At 52.2% G+C, this 15,739-nt stretch overlaps 1 protein-coding gene and 1 pseudogene across 1 annotated transcript; one reads left to right on the top strand and one right to left on the bottom strand.

Moving 5' to 3' along the window:
• Positions 1 to 427: 427 nt before the first annotated feature.
• On the top strand, positions 428 to 13,869 carry ETFB (electron transfer flavoprotein subunit beta). The gene is made up of 6 exons (XM_086690587.1): positions 428 to 587; positions 8,267 to 8,425; positions 8,538 to 8,696; positions 10,549 to 10,611; positions 12,944 to 13,102; positions 13,656 to 13,869. Exons 1-6 carry the CDS (start codon positions 531 to 533, stop codon positions 13,824 to 13,826), a joined length of 768 nt encoding a protein of 255 aa, XP_086546713.1. The 5' UTR covers positions 428 to 530; the 3' UTR covers positions 13,827 to 13,869.
• On the bottom strand, positions 11,778 to 11,873 carry LOC147573775 (U6 spliceosomal RNA; annotated as a pseudogene).
• Positions 13,870 to 15,739: the final 1,870 nt, after the last annotated feature.

The following is a 15,739-nucleotide window of genomic DNA, read 5'->3' as shown; positions in this document are numbered from 1 at the left end:
TGCAGGGAAAACGAGTATAGGGGAACATAAGGGGCATGATCATGGGACGAGGAACATGGCAAAAAGAAAATGGGGAGACACAAGAGGACGTAGGGGACACGAGCATGGCGACTTGTAGAGTTGAGGAAAAGGCGGGGGACTGGGGAAGGGGATAAATCGAGGACACTGGGAAAAGTTTAGAATTCGTGGGAGGAACCAAGCTCCACTCCGGGAGCATCTCCCTACGCTCACGGCCTTTCCCCTAGTTCCCGGCCACGCCCCCTCCTCTAGGTCAGTTTCCTTTCCCCTCGGGTCCCGCCTCTTTGTCCAAGATTCGTTCCCTATTGGCCCCGATCCTCTTGCCACACCTGCCTCCCTTCCGGGCCTCCGGTTGGTCCTCTGTTGGGGCGGAGGCGGGCACCATAGCGGTTGACTGGCTGGCTGCGTGGAGCGCAGGCGCAGAGAGGGGCGGGGTGCGGGGGCGGAACGAGAAGTCTCGATCTGGGCGCCCAGCGAGCTCACTGACCCCGGCAGGTGGCAGAGGCAGGAAGATGGCGGAGCTGCGTGCGCTCGTGGCTGTTAAGAGGGTCATCGACTTCGCTGTGAAGGTGACCGCCCCCCCCCCCCCACCTCCCCGAATCCCGCGGCCGTGTGCTTCCGGGGTCACTGTATGGGAGGTCTTCTCGTACCTCTGATCTCTCCCGCTCTCCCCCCAAACGTCAAAGTACACCAGAGGGCAAAGATCAAGGACTGTGAGGTTCAGACCTCAGATCTCTCTTCATTCAGACCAGGCCCCTCTGGGGTCATGACCCCGTTCCCTTTTCTCGAGTCTGGATTCGCTGTCTTCATAGGGTGCAGTGCGAGTCACCTTCTCTATTTCTTACCTGCTGGAGGTGTCATGGCCCCTATTTATTAACACATGGAGAAACTGAGGCACAGAGAGGTCACTCAGCTAGGATGGGATAGAGCTGAGATTTCCGCTCCAGGTCTGTCTGACTTCTCAACCCAACTAAATGCTTTGCACACAAGCCGCACTTTAACCTTTAGGCTGCTTTGCACACTCCGTTGATTATTCCAATACCGGGCGCTGTGGGAACCCAGAAACTGTCTTTTACCCTACGTAGCCACAGGGTGAGTGAGGAGGTCCTGCTGGGAAGGGAGGGTGAAGTGTTTGCTGGAGACGGAATCCCGTCGGACTGAGCTGGTGGAATGACTCACATTCTCCATGAGGGGGCTGGGGGCAGCGTCTCTGAGGGCCTGGCTTGCCCCCAGAGAGAAGCTGGTCTGGACAGAGGTGAATCAGACGCAGTCTCGCAGGCCCGTGTCTCCTATTACTTGGCTTAAAGCAGACTGAAGGTGGTGACTGCCCATCCACGTGTGTCCCCACCATCAGACTGGGGTTCCACCTCTGCGTCTCCAGCATTGCCCAGCATAGGGCCTAGCTTGCCAGAGGCCTCAGGATGCATGAAACCAGGGCCCCTGCCAGTTTGGGGGGTGGGGTGGGCAGGAGGTCCCGGCAGCTGGGCTTGGCGTGGAAGCTTCAGTGATCATAACTGCCCATGTGTAGTGAGCGATTACTACGATTACTACGGAGGAGCAGGGCTCCAAGTCCTTGGCAGAGATTAACCCATTCAGTGCTTTCAAACCTGGGTGGCGCAGTCGGTTAAGCGTCTGACTTCAGCCAGGTCACGATCTCGCGGTCCGTGAGTTCGAGCCCCGCGTCAGGCACTGGGCTGATGGCTCAGAGCCTGGAGCCTGTTTCCGATTCTGTGTCTCCTTCTCTCTCTGCCCTCTCCCCCATTCATGCTCTGTCTCTCTCTGTCCCAAAAATAAATAAACGTTGAAAAAAAACAATTAAAAAAAAAAAAGCCGCTAGGTATTATCAGTCCCGTTAGACAGGTGAGGAAACTGAGAACCGTGGAGGTTCTGTTACCTGCCAGGTCACCCGCTCCAGGCAGCCAGAGTCAGAATCACAAGTGCAGGCAAGTCCCGCTCTGGTCTCTCCTCCTCCCCTTTTCACTCAGCAGCTGGGAGGCCCGATGACAGCAAATGGCAGGGATGTTGCTCAAGGTTCTGGGACCTGCCCTCCTGGTTTCCTCCGACCTGTAACTGTTCCTTCGGGCTCCGTCGCCCCCTGGGTCTCCTTCTGCCCCAGTCCTGGTCTCCATGGCCTGAGATGCCTAGGTCGTATCTGTCTCCCCGACCCGGCAGGCTCCAGTTTCATGGGCTTTGGGTCGCAGCCGCATCCAGCACGGGGACTGACGTGGGTGTGTGCCGAATGAGAGAACAAAGAGGGGGTGTCAGCTGCTGTCCTGTCCCTCTGGTCCATCCTCTCCCAGCCTCACAGCTCTTCCTGCACCGGGAGCTGCCCCGAGGCTCCCCAGCACCCTCAGGACAAAGTCCCAGCCCCTCAGTGTTTGAGACCCTTCGTGGTCCGGCCTTGGCCGCTGTTCTGCCGTCCACGGTGCCCTGTTCCTCCCTTACCCCTTGTGCTTCCATAGCTCCCACCTAATCTTTCCTGACAGACAGGGCCCCTTCTTGGCTTGGGCCCTTGTCCCCGCTGGGCCTTCTGCTTGGATACCCTTCCCTCTCCAGCCCTACTTGTACCTCCCTTGTCCTGCTTAACGCTGATCTGTCAATCGCATCGGCATTTAGTGATTCGCTGGTATCCCCTGTCCCAACCCTCTCATGCTCCTTGTTGTGTCCTTGGACACTCCTGCAGCCTCTCTGCACTCTGGGCTTGCCTCTCTGCACTCTGCTCCCACACTGGATTGGGATCCTCTGTCCACCCGGATGTCCCCTCCCCCCACTGGTGGCTCCTCAGGGTGCATGCACTTCGGTCCACTCTTGCCTCACTTGTCACCTTCTCTGGGAGGCCTGCCCTGGATCCTGACTTAAAGTTGCAACCCCCATTGTTCCCGTCCCCTCCCTGGCCGTAATTTCACCCATACTCTTGTCTCTTTGTAATCTCCTCTCATTTACTGATTGCTCTCTTTAGTGTCTGTCTCTCCTTCCAGAATTCCAGCTCCAGGGTGGGGAGGAGGGTCTGTCTGATGTAGTTACTGCTGTCTTAGTCATTGGTTCCCTCACAAGAACGGTTCAGAGCCAACTCCAGGCCAGCTGCCTGGGTCAGCTTCCTACTATGTGACCTTGGGGAGCTGCGTAACCACTCTGAGCCTTATTTTCCTCCACCCTACAATGGGGATAACAAGAGTACCTCCTGAATTGGGTGGCGGTGAAGATCGGATAAGCTCTTAGAGTAGTGCCTGGCTATGGGGCGCCAGGGTGGCTCCGTCGGTTGAGCGTCCAACCTCAGCTCAGGTCATAATCTCACGGTTTGTGAGTTCGAGCCCCGCCTTGGGCTCTGTGCCGACAGCTTGGAGCCTGCTTTGGATTCTGTGTCTCCCCATCTCTGCCCCTCTCCCCACTTGCTCTCTCTCTCTCTCTCTCTCTCAAAAACAAGTGTTGGCTGGCACGCAGTGAGTATTGTTATTATTGATAGTACTAGTAATGCAAGTTTACTTAGTCATTTGTTCAGAAACAGATGCCGTGCTCAGTGTGTGTCCGTGTGCACGTCTGTGATTGTGTGTTTAGGGTATTACTCAATAGGCAACCAGCGACACTCAGTTCTGGCCCATGAGGCTGTACCCTTCAGAGTTTCTTTCAAGGCCCGGGGAGAGGCCGAGTCGATTTTGCATTCGTGATTTGGTATGCATTTTCTATTTATTTATTTATTTTTATTTTTCTTATTTTTATTTTATTTTATTTTATTCTTTTTTTTCAATATATGAAATTTATTGTCAAATTGGTTTCCATACAACACCCAGTGCTCATCCCAAAAGGTGCCCTCCTCAATACCTATCACCCACCCTCCCCTCCCTCCCACCCCCCATCAACCCTCAGTTTGTTCTCAGTTTTTAAGAGTCTCTTATGCTTTGGCTCTCTCCCACTCTAACCTCTCTTTTTGTTTTTTTTTTTCCCCTCCCCCATGGGTTTCTGTTAAGTTTCTCAGGATCCACATAAGAGTGAAACCATATGGTATCTGTCTTTCTCTGTATGGCTTATTTCACTTAGCATCACACTCTCCAGTTCCATCCACGTTGCTACAAAGGGCCATATTTCGTTCTTTCTCATTGCCCTGTAGTACTCCATTGTGTATACAAACCACAATTTCTTTATCCATTCATCAGTTGACGGACATTTAGGCTCTTTCCATGATTTGGCTATTGTTGAGAGTGCTGCTATAAACATTGGGGTACAAGTGCCCCTATGCATCCGTACTCCTGTATCCCTTGGGTAAATTCCTAGCAGTGCTACTGCTGGGTCATAGGGTAGGTCTATTTTTAATTTTCTGAGGAACCTCCACACTGTTTTCCAGAGCGGCTGCACCAGTTTGCATTCCCACCAACAGTGCAAGAGGGTTCCCGTTTCTCCACGTCCTGTCCAGCATCTATAGTCTCCTGATTTGTTCATTTTGGCCACTCTGACTGGCGTGAGGTGATATCTGAGTGTGGTTTTGATTTGTATTTCCCTGATGAGGAGCGATGTTGAGCATCTTTTCATGTGCCTGTTGGCCATCCGGATGTCTTTTTTTTTTTTTTTAATTTTTTTTTTTCAACGTTTATTTATTTTTTTGGGGACAGAGAGAGACAGAGCATGAACGGGGGAGGGGCAGAGAGAGAGGGAGACACAGAATCGGAAACAAGCTCCAGGCTCTGAGCCATCAGCCCAGAGCCCGACACGGGGCTCGAACTCACGGACTGCGAGATGGTGACCTGGCTGAAGTCGGACGCTTAACCGACTGCGCCACCCAGGCGCCCCCGGATGTCTTCTTTAGAGAAGTGTCTATTCATGTTTTCTGCCCATTTCTTTACTGGATTATTTGTTTTTCGGGTGTGGAGTTTGGTGAGCTCTTTATAGATTTTGGATACTAGCCCTTTGTCCGATATGTCATTTGCAAATATCTTTTCCCATCCCGTTGGTTGCCTTTTAGTTTTGTTGGTTGTTTCCTTTGCTGTGCAGAAGCTTTTTATCTTCATAAGGTCCCAGTAATTCATTTTTGCTTTTAATTCCTTTGCCTTTGTGGATGTGTCGAGTAAGAGATTGCTACGGCTAAGGTCAGAGAGGTCTTTTCCTGTTTTCTCCTCTAGGGTTTGGATGGTTTCCTGTCTCACATTCAGGTCCTTTATCCATTTTGAGTTTATTTTTGTCAATGGTGTGAGAAAGTGGTCTAGTTTCAACCTTCTGCATGTTGCTGTCCAGTTCTCCCAGCACCATTTGTTAAAGAGACTGTCTTTTTTCCATTGGATGTTCTTTCCTGCTTTGTCAAAGAGTAGTTGGCCATACGTTTGTGGGTCTAGTTCTGGGGTTTCTATTCTATTCCATTGGTCTATGTGTCTGTTTTTGTGCCATATTTTATTTTATTCTTAAAAAAATTTTTTTTAATGTTTATTTATTTTTGAGAGAGAGAGACACACAGAGTACGAGTGGAGGAGGGGCAGAGAGAGAGGGAGACACAGAATCCGAAGCGGGCTCCGGGCTTTGAGCTGTCAGCACAGAGCCCAAGGCTGAACCCACGCTCTGTGAGATCATGACCTTAGCTGAAGTCGGACACTTAACTGTCCGAGCCACCCAGGCACCCCTATTTTTTATTTTTTTAAATATTTACTTATTTTTGAGAGAGACCGAGAGAGAGAGAGAGACAGAGAGAGAGGCAGAGCACACGTGGAGGAGGAGCAGAGAGAGAGAGAGGGAGACACAGAATTGAAAGCAGGCTCCAGGCTCTGAGCTGTCAGCACAGAGCCCGACGTGGGGCTCAAACTCATGAACCGTGAGATCATGACCTGAGCCGAAATCGGACACTCAACCAGCTGAGCCACCCAGGTGCCCCAGCTGCATTTTCTTAAAGCAGATCCTCCAAAGGATAGAAACTTCAGGCCCCAGAAAACCTGTTTCCATCTCTGGGCCTTACCTCAACCAGCCTGTGTTCCTCGGTTCTGGGAGGACACGGCCTTTTCCCCTTACCCTTGTTCCTTCTGCGCTTGGGACGGCTGGCACCTCCTCTTCCTTCAGGTCACACCTGTCACCTCCGTGAGGATGTTGGTCCTCTTTGCCTGCCCCAGACGCGATCTCCCGTAGAAGGGTCTCAGCCCTGACCACCACCTTGACCGTCGGTTGTGGGCATCTCTCCCTGGCCTTGGCCGTCCTGAATCACAGAGAAGTCCTTGAGCTGTGTCAAGAGTTCAGGGACGGCTTTCAGAAGTCACTTTACGAACACCTGCTCCTGTGTCGTGGGCCACGGATAGTAGGACCGGCTCTCCTACCTCTCGAGGGCCCATCTGGCAGCCTGGAGAGTCTCACGATTCCCAAGTCAGACTTGGAGTGAGGCTCTACTTCCTTGTGGTGTCATCCTGGGCAAGGCCCTTGGCCTCTCTGTGCCTCAGTTGGCCCATCTGTACAAGGGATGGGAATGGCAGTAACTAACCTCCTAGGCTGTCAGGACAGTTACATGAGTTCATGCACGTAATAAAGCCCTCGGGGCAGTTGATGCCTGCCGGGGTCATGGCTGTTTCTGTTGAACGTTAATAGTTTGCATCTTTAAGAGACACACGTCCTGACTCATCTCCTTTGACTGATAAAACCTCATTATTTAAAATCATTTGAAAAAAAAAAAAAGACCGGCACTGAATTTTGAGACCATCCATTGTTTCCTGACTTAGATAATTGAACTCAACAGTGTTTTCGAAGCTTCAAATCTCTGGCTTGAAAGGTCTTCCGTGGAGAAGATGAGCGGGCACCTTTCCCTGGTGCCGGTGCCAGAGGGCTCTCATCCCCTTCTGCTTGGGCGTGGGCAGCTTGGTGCCCGGAGTCTTGCCAGAGCGAGAGTGGGCTCGGGGCCCTCCACCAGCCCCCTGGCCCGTCAGCCAGCCTCTTACTGCGGGGGGCTGCTTTCCTGTTTAAAGGGGAGACCTATGTCTTGGATTTTATTTTTGTAACAAGAGGGCTTTTGTGTTTTATTTTTTATTTTTTTCATGTTTTTATTTATTTTTGAGAGAGAGAGACTGAGAAGGAGAGGGGGAGGGAGAGGGAGACACAGAATCCGAAGCAGGCTCTGGGCTCTGAGCTGTCACAACAGAGCCCGACGTGGGGCTCGAACTCACAAATCATGACATGACCTGAGCCGAGGCTGGACGCTTAACTGACTGAGCCACCCAGTTGCCCCTTTTGTGTTTTAGTGTCTATGCTGTTTACAAGTGTTTGAGCAGTTCTTTTTTTTTTTTAATGTTTATTCATTTTCGAGAGAAAGAGAGACACTTCGTGAGAGGGGAAAGGGCAGAGAGAGAGGGAGACACAGAATCCAAAGCAGGCTCCAGGCTCCGAGCTGTCAGCACGGAGCCCCACGCGTAGCTCGAACTCACGAACTGTGAGATTACGACTTGAGCCGAAGTCGGACACTTAACCGACTGAGCCACCCAGGCGCCCCTACAAGTGTTTGAGTGGTTTTAATGCAGGTTCTCACACGTGCATCTGCCAAGTTCTTTTTTGTGCAGGAACCTACAATATGCCAGGTGCTACGCTAGGCCTGTGAGTACAGTCGTGAACAGAGCTGACAGAAATCCCTGTCCTCAGGGACTTGACATTCTAAGGGAGAGAAGATCGATAGCAAATCTATATAAGTACAGCACAGGGGCGCCTGGGTGGCTCAGTCAGTTAAACGTCCGACTTTGGCTTAGGTCATGATCTCGTGGTTCGTGAGTTCGAGCCTCATGTCAGGCTTGTGCTGACAGCTCAGAGCCCGGAGCCCGCTTCGGATTCTGTGTCTTCCTCTCTCTCTTCCCCTGCCCGACTCACACGCTGTCTCTCTCCCTCTCTCTCTCAAATATAAATTAAAGCCTTAAAAAAATGAAAAGGAAACGTCAGGGTATGGTGTGCAAAGTAAGGGTAAGTATTGTTCAGCAAACCTCACATTCTGGTGGCATTCGTATTTATATGCAGGTATATGTTACATATTTGTAATACACTCCTGAGTATCGAAGATGCATTTCTCACCGTGGGTTATGGTAAACAGACATTGGCGAAACATGCTTTCAGGCCCAAGGAACAGAGCAGTGACAAGATGTCAGAGGTCCCCGGTGCTTAGCACATGTCTGAATGACACAATGAGAAGGTGACCCTCCACCTGCCTGTGGGACCCTGGGCAAGGCCCTGCCCCTTTCCGTGTCGTCCCCATCCGGCCCTTGCCTTCCCCGATCCCCTGACCCTGGCCCTTCCCTTCCTGGTTGGGCAGATCCGGGTAAAGCCTGACAAGACGGGCGTGGTCACAGATGGCGTGAAGCACTCCATGAACCCTTTCTGTGAGATCGCCATGGAGGAGGCCGTGCGGCTCAAGGAGAAAAAGCTGGTGAAAGAGGTCATCGCTGTCAGCTGTGGGCCTGCCCAGTGCCAGGTGGGAGAGGGTGCTGGGACCCTGAGGCCCGGGTCTGAGGGAGGAGGGACGGGACCAGGCTCCTGGGTACCCCTCGGGGCTACAAGCCAAGCCGAGTCCCTTCTGCTGGCAGGAGACCATCCGCACTGCTCTGGCCATGGGCGCAGACCGAGGCATCCACGTGGAGGTGCCAGCTGCAGAGGCAGATCGCCTGGGTCCCCTGCAGGTGGCCCGGGTCCTGGCCAAGCTGGCAGAGAAGGAGAAGGTAGACCTGGTGCTGCTGGGCAAGCAGGTAAGTGTGCCCATCCCCCCCCCCCCCCCCCCCCCGTCCCCATCCCTGCTCAGGACTGGCGGCGGGGTGGGCAGGAGCTGAGGCTTCAGGGGACCCAGGCTGGGTGGAGAGTTTGAGCAGGGTGGGCAGGGTGACGGGTCCTATGGGGTAAAGTGGGAGCCCTGGGGGCTGTGGCGATGGTCTGGGTGGGGGAAAGAGAGGCTTGATGGGACAGAGCAGAGAGACCTGTGGCTGGAGGGGCAGCGCTTGAGCTGCAGGGAGTGAGGGGAGGCGGAGAGGAGGTGAAGGTGGTGCTGGGGTCTGGCTGGGAGGGACAGAGAGGAAAGTTGTGGGAGAACTGAGGCTGTGAGGAATAGGCTGGAAGGGGAGAGACTGGAGGCCAGGGGCTTGGGGAGGAGCTTGGGGGCTAACATTGAGCTAGAACGCTACCTACCACCTGAGGTGGGTGTGAGTCTGGCTCAGCTGTTCCCTCTGGAGGCCAGGCAAACGACAGCCTTCCTTTGGGTAGCCTGCCCACACCCTCCCATTTGAGATAGACATTGTGGCCTCACCCAGGGAGGGGCAGAGGATCTTCAGAAGAGACCCAGAAGACAGTAGTGGGAGGGGAGAGATCTGGGGGGGGGGCTTAGGGACGAAGGCTGAGAAAGAATGTGAGAGACTGAGAGATCAGACAGGGCACTGGGATCGCACAGGAGACTCAGAGGTAGAGCCAGGGCCCTGGTGGGAAAAGACAGGGATCCCAGCAGGCTGGATCGGTCCCTGGGGAGAGGCGGAGGCTGATGAGTCTATATAGGTTGTGGGGTGTCCTGCCCAAGTCAGACAGTGGAAAACGAGAGATGACAAACAGCAAAGGAATCAGTACAAGTCAGTAAGCTGAGGCAGGGGGCCTAACCAGAGAACAGGCCAAAAAGGCACGGTCTGGGTAGGCTCAGGGCTCTGGGGACCCAGGTCTCTCACCAGCGCCCCAGGACACTGGTGCTGGCATCATGGCCTCTTGATGCCCCCTCCATTCTCTGGTGGGTCTCAGACTCATGTCCTGCCTGTCCTGGTTGTCAGGGACAGTTTCTGGGACCAGGGCCTCCAACTGGGAAGATGCAGGATAAACTGGTCAGGACAGTCTTTATTATAGGTGGCAGGGTCAGAATCAAACTGGCAGAAGCCAAAAAGTGAACCTGTTAGCTCATATAATTCAAGCTTCAGGCATGGCTTGATCCAGGTTCACATGTCAGCTCTAGGCTCCGCTCCTCTGTCTTGTTTTTACCTTCTGCACCTCCAGGCCCATATCTCAGGAGCCCAGCAACCTCAGCAGAAACAAAAGAGCCTCTTTCCCAAGAGCTTCAGGAACACTTCCAGAGCTGACTCTTCATTGGTCCAGCTTGAGTCAAGTACCAATCCCTGAACCAATCACTAGGGTCAGGGGATAGTTCCTACTCACTCAGTTCCCCAGTGCAGCTGGCCCAGGTCCTGGCTCAAGGGAGGCTTCTGTGAATTATACAGGGGGCAAAGATTTGGCACTGGGGATGCCAGATGTCCTTGTGTGCCCCTGGACAGGTGACTGCCTCTCACCAGGCCCAAGTGAAGGGATAGGATCATTCTAGGCCAGGAGTCAGCAAACTATGGCCCGTGGTCACCGCTGATTTTATAAAGCTTTATAAACAACCACCACGCTTGTTGCTTTATACAGGCACATTTCTATCTATGGCTGCTTGTGTACCACCGTGGCCGAGTTGCATCGCTGTGACTGAGACCGCATGATATTGAGAAAATGTTTGCTGATCCCCATCTAGACAAAGGCCCAAACGGTGCGTGAAAAGACCCACTGTCATACAGTCTTCTCTCTTTCTCCACTCAGGCCATCGATGATGACTGTAACCAGACGGGGCAGATGACCGCTGGATTTCTAGACTGGCCACAGGTGAGGCTGAAGTGAGGAGTACCTTCTGCGGGCTAGACCTGGGGGCTCAGAACAGGGCCACCCTTGTCCCTGCCTTTCTGGAGGAAGGCATGTGCAAGGATGGCTACTCCTGCTGAGAGGCAGGAGAAGTGTACAGCCAGGACGCCAGGCCTCGTCCAGGCCTTTGGTGCTCTGTCTTCAGCCCTGTCACTCTCCAACCACACACCAACGTCATCCCTGCCTCAGGGCCTTTGCACTTGCTCAACCCAGAACAATCCCTCAGATTGCCTCATGCCTTTCCCACTCTCTCCTTTAGGTCTGTGCTCAGTTATTACCTCTTTAGAGAGGCCTTCCTTACCCACCCTGTATGAAATCCTCATGTCCCCTCCTCAGTTCCAGATTCCCCACTCCCCACCTCTGCCAGTCCAGTAGAGACACGAGTCACCTAGGTAATTTAGAATTTTTCACAGCCAGATTAAAAAAGTAAAAAGAATCCGGCAAAATGAATTGCAATAATATTTTATTTAACCTAACACATCTAAAATATTATCATCTCAACATATAATCAATATAAAAACTCCTGAGCTCTGTCATATTCTTTTTTCTTTTTGTATGACGTCTTCAGAATCCAGTGTGGATTTTTATTTTATTTTATTTTATTTTATTTTATTTTAAATTATTTTAAATTATTTATTTTATTTTATTTTATTTTATTTTATTTTATTATTTTTTAAGTTTAGTTATATTTTGAGAGAGAGTGAGAGTGGAGGAGGGACAGAGAGAGAGGAAGAGCGAGAGAATCCCAAGCAGGCTCCCTGCTGTCAGCACAGACCCCAACATGGGGCTCAAACTCACAGACCACGAGATTATGACCTGAGCTGAAATCAAGAGTCAGATGAGTACTCGACTGAACCACCCAGGCACCCCTCCAGGGTGGATTTTATATCTACAGCACATCTCCATTCAGATGCTGAATTTTCATCAGAAATACTTAATTTAGATTCCTAAAATCCACAGTTGAAAACGTAGATTCACACACCCAGGTTGTCCCAAACACACTTCAAAGTTTTCCAGTGATCGCATTGAGTATTTTTTTAAATAGCTTTGTTGAGATGTAAGTGGTTTACAATAAACTGCACATTTTTTTTCCTTTTTAATTTTATTTTTTATTTTTTAAAATTTACATCAAACATACGGAGCCCTTCACGAATTTGTGTGTCATCCTTGCGCAGGGGTGGTGCTAATCTCTGTCGGTTCGTAGGATCGAGCCCGGCATCCAGCTCTGCACTGACAACCTGCTAGGGATTCTCTCCTCCTCTCTCTGTCCCTCCCCTGCTTGCATGCATGCACGCACATGCTCTCTAAACAAACAAACAAACAAACAAGCGAACGAACAAACTTAAAAAAAAAATAAAGTAAGATGAAAAATTCCATCCCTCAATCACACGAGCCACATTTCACATGCTCAGAATACGCATGAGTCCGCTTGATTACCGTTATTACTTGGTTACCGGTCACTTGGTTACCAACAGTCTTCCCGGCCAGGATAAATGCCCCCGAAAGCCCAGGCCTTGTTGGTCATGTTCACTGTGTATCCCCAGGGCTGGCTCATGGGGTGTTCGGATGAGACTAGGGGTGACGGAACATCCCGGCTAAGACTTGAAAGGTTTGTCCAGTGAGTGAGCGAATGGAGACAACGGGCCGATTAGACAGAGAGGGTGTAGGTACATCAGGAAATGTTGATTCAGGACTGAGGCACAGAGGGGCGTTGGCGAGAGTGTGGGCGTGGGCACTGAGCAAAGAAGATGGGGTCCCAGCAGATGTTTCCAGGGTCAGGGTGAGCACATGAGTCTGTTCTTACTCCAGCAGAGGGGCCTCGAAGGGAACTCCTGGGGACAGAATGGTGGGTAGTGGGAGCATGACATGGAGCTTAGAGCCAGACTGCCAGCTCTTGGGTGACAGCACATTTTTGAGCCTCGCCCTGCCTCAATTTTCCTCATCTGTAAAGTGGGGATAATAGCGTTTCCCGTATAGAGTTCCTGAGGGCCTGATGACTTAGTGCGTGGAAGTTGTTTACACGCAATACGTGTTCATCATTATTAAGGAAGGTTAATAATAGGTCGGAACCTAACTGGCAGGTTCAGGTCATTAAGACCTACACGTTGGCTGCCAGTGAAAGTACAGATTTTTGAGGTTCCCTTTCTGTGGCATCTTCCTGTTTGTGAACTTGATGTCTAAAGGTTACCTTGCAGGACTCTCTTCTGTTCTCTCATTCATTCGCCCACCTGTGCATGTGCTCACGTCGCTCTGTGCCTGCCGTGAATTAACCTCACCCACCCTCCCATCTCCCCAGGGCACATTCGCCTCCCAGGTGACACTGGAAGGGGACAAGGTGAAAGTGGAGCGGGAGATTGACGGGGGCCTGGAGACCCTGCGCCTGAAGCTGCCTGCCGTGGTGACCGCCGACCTGCGGCTCAACGAACCTCGCTATGCCACGTTGCCCAACATCATGGTGAGCACTTAGCAGATGGGTCACCGAGGGCCCAAGGATGCATGAGTGCATTGCACGCCCAGGGACTTCTTGTACGAAGGAAGGGATCATCACCCTGCGGAAAGAAAGAGTTTACTGTTCATCTTGGCTTGTAGGATGGGTTCATTGGGTCATTTTAGCCAATAGGGAGAGTTTAGTGTGCCATCTCAGCCAATAGGAAGGGCATCATCTCAGCCAATAGGAAGGGTTCAGTGGATCATCTCAGCCACCAGGGAGAGTTCAGTGGGTCGTCTCAGAAGGGTGGGTTCCGTGGGTCAGATGGGCCGGACTCATTAAGCTAGAAGGTTGAGTTTGCGAGTCCATTTCAGCCCGTGAAGGGCTTCTCAAGACAGCTAACTAAACAGGGACCCTCAGCAGAAGGGCTTCCCAGTAGGTCACGTCTGTCTGGCTAGCGGGGTCCAGAAAAGTTCGGGCGACGGGATTGCTTCTGCAGACATGGCACTCGTGGGTGGGAGGCTGTGGGAGGCTGGGCAGGGCTTCAGCAGCCCTGTGAACTGTCACTGCCCATGTGCAGAAAGCCAAGAAAAAGAAGATTGAGGTCATCAAGCCCGGAGACCTGGGTGTGGACCTTACCTCCAAGCTCTCCGTGGTTAGTGTGGAGGACCCGCCCCAGCGCACGGCCGGCGTCAAGGTGGAGACCACGGAGGACCTGGTGGCCAAGCTGAGGGAGATTGGGCGGATTTGAGCCCCTTCCCTGACACTCAGCAATAAAACTATGACCCTCCCGACGACCGTCTCTGTTAACTCATTCCGTGGAGACCTGTTCTTTGATTCATTCAACAAACATTTACTTAAGTCTCCCGTGTGCCAGGCCCTGTGCTGGGTGACGCCGGGGACCCAGGTGAGTCACATCCAGTCCCTGAGAAGCTTCCATGTTGGGGGGGGGGGTTGGGATGGACGTGGGCAGAGCCAGCTGTAAGCAGAGGTGACACCACACACTGAGGAGCCCACCTGGGGCGTCTGACCTGGAATGTGGGGTCGGAGACTTCCGGTAGATGGCATCCTAGTTGAATTCCTGAAAGATGAAGATCAGTGAGGGGGTGTCACGCTGCAGAGCTTTTGCTGGGAACTCGCAGGTGCCAGGGGCCCGTGGAGACTTGGGGAACAGGAGACAGCAAGCCTGGAAGTTCTGGTTCTGGTTGGGGACACAGAAAACATGTAAGGTGGGGATGAGGAGCCGGGGCCTGGAGTCACACTCTGATTTTATTATTTTATTTTTTTAAAGTGTATTTATTTATTTTTGAGAGAGAGCGCGTGTGCACGTGCCCGGAGGAGGGGCAGAGAGGGAGGGAGAGAATCCCAAGCGGGCTCTGCGCTGTCAGCACGGAGCCCGACGCGGGGCTCAATCCCACGAACCGTGAGATCGTGACCTGAGCCGAAATCAGGAGTCAGATGCTCAACCGACTGAGCCCCCCCAGGCGCCCCCAGACTCAGTGATTTTAGATCCTCCCTCAACTTTCCCAGCTGTGGGATCTTGAGTGAGTTACCTTGCATCTCTGAGTTCCGGTTTCCTCATCCGGCTGATCAAAATAGTAAGAACTTAGTGTAGTGGTTAAGGGCTTGGGGTTTGGATCCTGAGGCCCTGGCAAGTTCCTACTCTCCGAACGCCAATTTCCTCCTCCCTCAGGTGGCGTTAGTAATAATACCCGTGTTCTGGTTGGTTGATGTGGCATAACGAGACACCCCAAAACTCGCTGACTTAAACCACCAATCATTAGTTTGCCCATACATCTGAAAGCTGGGCAGGGCTTGGCAGGAGAGCTCGCCTCTCCTCCACGCGGCGTCAGCTGGGGTCTCAAACGGGGCCCGGGGATACATGTCCGAGATGGCTCAGTCACCTGGCCTGCATGCTGGCTGGCTGGGGTTGTTGGCTTGAGCTGGCTGTCGACCAGGGGCCATGATTCCTTCCCGTGGGCTGCTCGAGCTTCTTCACGGCATGGTGGCTGGCTTCCAGGAGGGAGTGTTCTACGACCCGTGAGGTGGGTTATGCCCGTCTCTGGGCCTCCATGCAGACACTGGCACGGGATCACTTCTGCTGTAGTCTCTTGGTCTGGTAGTAAGAGTCTACCTGGATCCACGGGGAGGGGACATAGACTCCGTAAGGGAGGAATTTGCTGGCATCTTTAAGTTACAAAACTTCCCCCATGAGGTTTTGAGGGAATTAATGTAGCACCTCCAGAACCACACCTAACGCACAGAAAATGCTCACTATGTATTATTACCCTTGTCATTACCATCAGCATGGTGAGAACTCCCTGGGTGAGCTCAGGGGACTGGATGCTGAGCAGAGATCCTGAGCCCAGCATGGGGTTGTAGCTTGCTTTCTTTCTGTTTTCATTGTGTGTTTTTTTTTTTTTTTTATGTTATTTATTTATTTATTTATTTATGTTATTTTTTTTATTTTTGAGAGATGGAGCATGAGTGGGGGAGGGACAGAGAGGGAGATACAGAATCTGAAGCAGGCTCCAGGCTCTGAGCTGTCAGCACAGAGCCTGATGCAGGGCTCGAACCCACGAATTGTGAAATCATGACCTGAACCGAAGTTGGATACTTAACCGACTGAGCCACCCAGATGCCCCATGGGGTGGTAGCTTTCTG

The sequence above is a fragment of the Puma concolor genome, chromosome E2, assembly GCF_028749965.1.
Source record: "Puma concolor isolate L17-30 chromosome E2, mPumCon1.1.hap2, whole genome shotgun sequence".
NCBI classification, from domain to species: Eukaryota; Metazoa; Chordata; class Mammalia; order Carnivora; family Felidae; genus Puma; species Puma concolor.
This window is presented reverse-complemented; position numbering and strand designations above follow the sequence as displayed.